At 36.5% G+C, this 7,150-nt stretch overlaps 1 protein-coding gene across 1 annotated transcript; it reads right to left on the bottom strand.

The window, feature by feature from the left end:
- Positions 1-3,597: 3,597 nt before the first annotated feature.
- LOC149164952 (lipase-like PAD4) lies at positions 3,598-4,988 on the bottom strand. The gene is made up of 2 exons (XM_089431043.1): positions 4,858-4,988; positions 3,598-4,515 (listed from the first exon to the last, which is right to left on the bottom strand). The coding sequence occupies exons 1-2, from the start codon at positions 4,900-4,902 to the stop codon at positions 3,745-3,747; spliced, it is 816 nt and encodes a 271-aa protein (XP_089287169.1). The 5' UTR covers positions 4,903-4,988; the 3' UTR covers positions 3,598-3,744.
- Between the last annotated feature and the right edge of the window lie 2,162 nt (positions 4,989-7,150).

The following is a 7,150-nucleotide window of genomic DNA, read 5'->3' as shown; positions in this document are numbered from 1 at the left end:
GATTGGAGTAAGCCTTGGGCCCTGTTGATAGTATGACTATGACTAGGTATCTTATGTATAAGAAGAAGTTATGCAACATGGATGCGAAAAGGTTTTCTAAAATTGCTTCCAACTCTAGCCAAAACCCCCACCTTTGACTCAAACAAGGGTGGCATAAGGATGCCCAATCTACACAAGGATGCCCAATCTTGGCTAGACCATTGGGATATAAAAAAAATATCTTCTTGCAAGATTGAGATAATATTAAAAATATTATTACTTCCAAATTTAAGGAGAAATTGTGGGGAAATAAAGAGATGGAGGGAAAAAGGAAACTGTGATATAATATGGAAGTGATTAACCACAATCTTGAAAATCAAAATTCTCCCTCTGTCATGAGTAGTGTTAAGAAAAAAATAAATGTTGCCAAAATTAGAACTAATTCTCATGAGCTTCATAGTGAAATTGGGTGTTGGTCAATTCCCAAAACACCATGAGAATCATGAAAGAGTTTGTCACTTGTGTGATCTTCGGGAGGATTGAAAATGAAAAGCACTTTCTCTTAGTTTGTCCATCTTATACTCACATTCAATCTAATTTTCAAAATATTAGTCACACTGTTACGATTCCAAGAAACTCTCCTGGGTTGTAGCTCGGAGATGCCCGGTAACATATAAATTCAACTATTGTTGCAGGTTTAATGGAAGGAATGATGGTTTGGTTCAAGCGAGATAACCACTTCTACTTTGTTTCACTCTAGACATGCGTGAACACCCTCAGGCTACAAGGGTTTAGACCACCAATGCTCACAGTTTTAGATATTAGGTGAATATGGAGAATACTAACCACACCAGCAGATGCACAAGACCATGTGATGGTCGGCTGCAACTAGTAAAAAAACCTGTAAATCTAATCTACTAATGCAAAGACCAGATGACAACTCTCCTGCATTAGATAGAAAGAAACCTTGGTAACCTATTCAATGATGCATACAATATTCTAATACAGAGATAAGATGACAGTTATCTAGTGCTAAACATCAAGAGATCAAGAACACAGCATATCAGGTACAAGCTTAGAACATAGGAAAATGGAAAGTGAGCAGTTAAAAGAAAAAGAAGCTTGTATTAGCTAAAAATGAAGACAAGACGCTACAAGTGACAAAATGTCTATAGTCTCCAGAAGTTGAACCTTACATCAAATGCCAACCTTTATTACATCTTGTTTCTGGCTATTTATAGATTTACATTACAAGAGCACTTGGTCGTTTTAGGTATGGAGGAGTCATAACTGACCACCAACTGCATTCAACTACCTGATGGAGTCTCTAAACGAGGTGCCTTGCTTCAGTGGTGAATCTGATCTGTTCAGGTGCAGTGCTGTCCTTTTAGGCGGTTGGAGTGCTCGTACCGTTGAGTCCATGACTGGTAAATTCAATTACAGAGTCGTGCTATGTCCTTTTCTCCCTTGGCCATGCTTTCTGTTAAATATGGTGGTTGGGGGTCTAACTGCGACTGATGATGGCTGAGCTAGTCGTCTCCTTCTTCGGGAAACAGAATGGTCAGAGGACGTGGAACACATGGGTGTGTGGACGATCTGGGTGAAAGGGAGTAATGACCATCGGATCGGGTAAATTGACGGCGCAGATGGCTCGGCGGAGGCTATCGGCCGAGTTGTGAGCGGGGTGAGTGAGGGTCGTTGGATCTTTAGCAGACAGATTGGACGGTCATCAGGCTATGGAGCTGCATGGATGTTTAATGGGTGAGCAAGATTGGTCGGGCGGTAATGGTTTCCATCGCACTGCTTTCGGGTGTAAAGTGGTAAAAGCCCGGGGCGCGCGATTCCATTCAACGATTGACACGTAGCAGCAGATGAGAGAGAAAAACCACTCTCATCACGTGTTAATGCTCGATTAATTTGCTGGCATGATGAAAGCAAAGACCGTCAGATCTTGGCGGAGATGATCTGATGGTGGGGAATGGTAGATAGGTAGCCTTTATTGGACGTGACAGGAGCCGTTGGATCGGTGGGTAATGATCAATGGTGGTGAAACGATGAGGGGTTTATGAGCACGTGAGGGTGTATGGGTGGGGTTTTATGGTGGGTTTAGGCTTTGTGCTTGGGGCTAAGGCCCAAAAAAGGGGCTTACTCTATCCGATTTAGGAGAAAAATAGGAGAACGGAGGTAATGGAGAGTAAGCGGGTTAGGAGGAGAAGGGAAAATGACCTATGAGGGGCCTCTTTGAAGACACCATCAAATAGACCAAGCTTTCTTCCGACGTTAGAAAGTCAGCGCTGCATAGCAGAGCTAACACACACTACCAACCTTTTTGACCTTTTAAGTCAACAAAACTATGATAATTTGAGAGTTCTTCTCTCACTTCTTTTAAGCATAAAAATAAAATGTTAAAAAATCATCATAAATCTCGTCTTTTAAAAATCCCATAAATCTTAATCAAAATCAATCATCACTATCGTCATCATAATATATTTTTATCTGTATAATATATTTGTATAATTCACATAATAATAGCATCATTTAAAATTTTTTAAAAATACCATAATTTTTTTACATTTGAAAGTTATATTCAAAGATAATATTTGAAAGTAAAAAATATATTTGTATAAATCACATAATAATAACATCATTTAAAAATTTAAAAAATACAATAAAATTTTTACCTAAACAATATTTGAAAGTTATATTCAAAGTTTAAGTATATCAACATAAAAATCATGCTGATGCGCTGTTTGTTCACCAACACAACTCTCACCATTGAATTGTGTCAAAATAACTCTCAAGATGTTATATTAAAACGAAAAGCTATCGACATAAAAATCATTGATCCACTGTTTGTTCACCAACACAACTCTCACCATTGAATGGTCTCAAAATAACTCTTGAAGAGGTTATATTAAAATGAAAAGATTTCATCTTAAAACACACTTCTTGTATATATCTTTTTCTTAAAAATGAAATCCATTAAATACAGGTTTTAAGGTTTTTGTTTTTTTGGTTTTGTGTGAGCTATCAAACGGAAAAGGATGACACGCACAAATCCAGAAATCTATTCAAATTGAAAATGTGCACCACACAAGCATAAAATTCAATTCTCCCTGGGCTATTGTATGTCTTAATTGGGTCAATAAATCACCCACTTAAATGCATTTCTTATTCTAAAACACTCTGCACCATTCTGGTTCTTGATTGTCTCAATGAATTTCCCACTTCCAAAATTGAAGTAAAATGTGTTTCTTATTCTAAAACACTCTGCACCATTCTGGTTCTTGATTGCCTCAATGGATTTCCCACTTCGAAAATTGAAGCAAAATGCATTTCTTCATCCAATTTTCTTTGGGCCATTCTCATTTCTCATTGTTTAGTAAATCTCATTTTGAAAATTTAAGTAAAATGTATTTCTAAACCCAATAGTTCTTTATTGTCTCAATAAAATCTCAAATTTGAATATTCAACCAAAATACATTTCTTAATCCAATTCTCTCTGTACATTCTGGTTCATGATAGTCTCAAAATATATCCCACATTGAAAATTTAGGCAAAATGCATTGTTAATCCAATTCTCTGTCATTCTGGTTCTTAATTATCTCAATAAATTCCCCATTTTGCAATAAAAATAAGATACGTTCGTTCATTAACCATTAGTATATTACATTACAGCAATCACACTATTTTAAACCTATGAAAGGAAATTACATCTCAAAAACAGGAAACCTAATTGGAACAAAGTTTCACTAATATGCAAATTTAACCTTTACAACCTTCCGTTTCCATTATTTCATGCAGAGGAGATCTCCACTCCGGGAATCGATTGTTCTTATATTCTTTCCACTCTTTCCACCACTCCATGAAGCTGCTCCCTTCCAAGAAAACATCTGAGGAAATGTTGCGATCATTGATCATTTTTGTCGCATAACCTTCGAAAATTTCAAGACTTCCAAACTGTTGCTGCTGCCCCTGTTCCAGATTTTTCATTTCTTTCAAAGCCTCTTCTACTTGTGCCCAAAAGCATGAGTCCTGAGTGAGGGATGCAAGCTTTGTGCGACTGCTCCGACCTTTTGAACTCCGAGTTTTTTCTTTCTCTTCCATCCATTTCTCAAGAACTTTATGACGAGTGGGTCTTCCATCTGAAAGATAGTTGCCTTTACCCTTAGACATGCGATAATAATGTGCAATATCCAGAGGCTCCACAAGTCTTCTATACGCAGTGCCAGCGTTTATCCACTTATTTTGAGATTGGAAATCACTTGGCAACTCATGTTTCTTCCACATTTCAATAATCTCATCCCAAAACCCATCCAGCCTTTCCCTTCCCAAATTAGTATCGATATCCTCATGTTTCCTGAAGGAATCATAATATGTGAAGGCATTTTCCTTCTCACAACGCTCTTTAGACCACTCAAGCTCTGCCATAATACATTGTTTCTCACTTAATTCAATTGCTAGCTTAGCAATGTTTGTGTTATGCTTGTTTTCAATATCCCTGGCCATTTGTAGGGCAATTGGTGCATCATCGTTCTGCACAAAGTCCAATTTTCCAATTCAAGAACACAAGTCTCGGTGAGTAGCTAAAATTAAAATTAATTTTCATAGATGCAGATAAAATTCAGTGTCACATTATAATTTAATATCAAACTTTTTCGCAATAAAAAACTAGAAGAACTTTCAGTCAAGCTAAGAGGATATCCTTTTTTTTTTTTATCAAAGACGAGTAAATCAACAGTGAACTTTTATATATATATAACACGTATAACGTGGATGTATGTTAGTTCATAATTTAGTTCATAATACTTAGGCAATTTATTTATATAAAAACTAACTTTAACATTAAATATTTTTTTATTTGTTTTTTCAAATTACCTGAGCACCAACACCAATGGCTTCCAGCTGCAATGACAGTCCCATCTTGTCAGAAGATTCTGAATCAGGTTTTGCAGTTCTTCTCCCACTTATGGACTTTTCTATGACATGATTCAAAACAGAACCATACTCTACATAGAGCTGACGAGCTCAGCTCGCTCTTGGATTCTGGAATGGATCTTTTCCCCTTTAATGCACAAAGAGCATTTAATTTACAAGATATTCTGGAATGGATATTTTTCTCTTTAATGCACAAAGAGGATTTAATTTACAAAATATACAAACAAAAGATATAATGATAAATTAATTCAAACTGCTATAAAAAATAATAATAATAAATTTACAAAAATAAAGAAAGGACGGTTTGAGCCCAGATCCAACGAACGAATATAAAAACATTTAGTGGAAAATGAACAATAAATTTAGATACCTCAATGGAATACACTGGGAATTGGCTTTCAGCCTGGTGGCATGATTTAACTCCCCATCTCAGCTCAGTTTCTTCAATTATAATTTAAGCTCCGGAAGATTCAAATTCAATTCAGCCTCCAACCTTTAGAACTTTACAATTTCACATATACAACACACACAAGACATATGACATGAAACAAACACAAAAAGCAACTGCAAATAATTCAGAGGGATCACAGGGAAGACTTATGACATGAAACAAACACAAGAAAGCAACTACGAATAATACACTGACATAAACAAACGAGACAAAGACCAAAACATAACATAGATAAAGGAGAAGGTGAATGCGAATAATCAGAGCTGAATGTAACCTCTGAATAATAAGTTTCTTTGATTTGCATTTCTATGAACAAATCGTTCTATCTCGAACCTACTTCTCTCTTTCTCTCTGCACTGATATTTGAAATTTAGTTGAGAACATTTAATAATCCTCCTTCTTAAGTTCAGGTAGATTCACTGCATTCCAATGTCGCTCTATCCTCCATTTTGCTTGGACAAACCACCTAATAAAACAATAACAATTCATATCAGACCATTGATAAAATTAAATGAAAGACACATTTGCTATGCACGACAGATATTAAAGGAATATAATAAATTAATATACAGAATGCGAGGAATTTGAAAATGTGAAGAGTATCATACACTTCGCCGAACTAATTATCCGCCTATCCCCCAGGATACCACACCTCCAATAACCCTGAGAGAATCGCCCCATTTTTCCAATATCACAAATAGTGTGAAGGGGAATATGCTCGTGATGGGCTTCGGCTGTAATCCCACACACCACCAGAAGCGGAATTGGGGAGGCACCTCGCCGGACAAATAAGCACTCGTATTTGAGCGTCCTCGTGAGAACAGAAACAGAGGTCCACAAGAAAAGCTGCCACAAAAACCGAAATGAAGCTGCGGCCAAGAAGCAGAATCCAGAGGATTCAGGAGAAACCATTATCAACACTACGCCCAGAACGACATAATAACGCACCAAGGCTCTCTTGGGAATTTCTAATAGTTCCAAACAAAATGAAACTGAAGAGAGCAAAGAATAATGCTCTTTTTTTAACACAACGAAAACTAAAATTGTTTTCTGGGAAGAATAGAGTTCACACATACACAATAAAACCTTGTATTCTTTAATAAAAACAATAGCTCTTACAAATTCCTTCCTCTCTCAAAGGGATTACGACCAAGAACACTTCAGTTCCACAAAAAAATTTACTCTGTCTTTCCTGAAAGATAATCTATCTCTACTTGCACAATATTACATTGTTGTGTGTAAAATTTCAATACATGCTGTGTCTCCCATTACATTTGTTCAATAAAAAAAAACATTAATTTCGCTGCTGCGAATTCCCTTTCGTTTTCACTCCTTGCCCTTTTTTTTTTACTCACGCTTATGTGCTCCATTTCATTTCAACGAACAACGAAAAAAACATAACAATACATATTTCTATGCTATACTCCTGTGAGTTTAAAAAAAATAAAATTAAAGACTTTTACCAACATTCTACGAACACAATTAATTTCATTAAACCACTTTACTAACAAGTTGTCGGTCAAACAAAAAAATTCACTTCACGTCAAGTCATAAATGACTCCATGGTGCAGCCCTGTACACAACCGTTGATCTAATCTGACGGTTGTCAATCCATATCGCACGAACCATTCTTACAAACTTTAAGCTCCGGGGAAAGGCTGTTTTAGAACAGTTGCTATGGCCACGTGGCAGCAGATCCATATGCTTGTTGCCCTTTGGAGGAAAACCAACTTTGTGAAAGGCAATGTGGGAAAATATGTTGGCGGTTTTGACTATCGCACG

Source organism: Pinus tabuliformis, chromosome 5_1, assembly GCF_031772625.1.
Source record: "Pinus tabuliformis cultivar Carrire ecotype Pingquan chromosome 5_1, CPIR1, whole genome shotgun sequence".
Classification (NCBI taxonomy): domain Eukaryota; kingdom Viridiplantae; phylum Streptophyta; class Pinopsida; order Pinales; family Pinaceae; genus Pinus; species Pinus tabuliformis.
The sequence above is the reverse complement of the archived record's forward strand: the minus strand, read 5'-3'. Positions and strand labels throughout refer to the sequence as shown.

Bases quoted from the DNA above. Each gene is read 5' to 3' on its own strand.
- LOC149164952 (XM_089431043.1), bottom strand. From the start codon at position 4,902: ATGGGACTGTCATTGCAGCTGGAAGCCATTGGTGTTGGTGCTCAG. The intron at 4,516-4,857 runs GTAATTTGAAAA...GACTTTGTGCAG, and splicing joins CCATTGGTGTTGGTGCTCAG to AACGATGATGCACCAATTGC.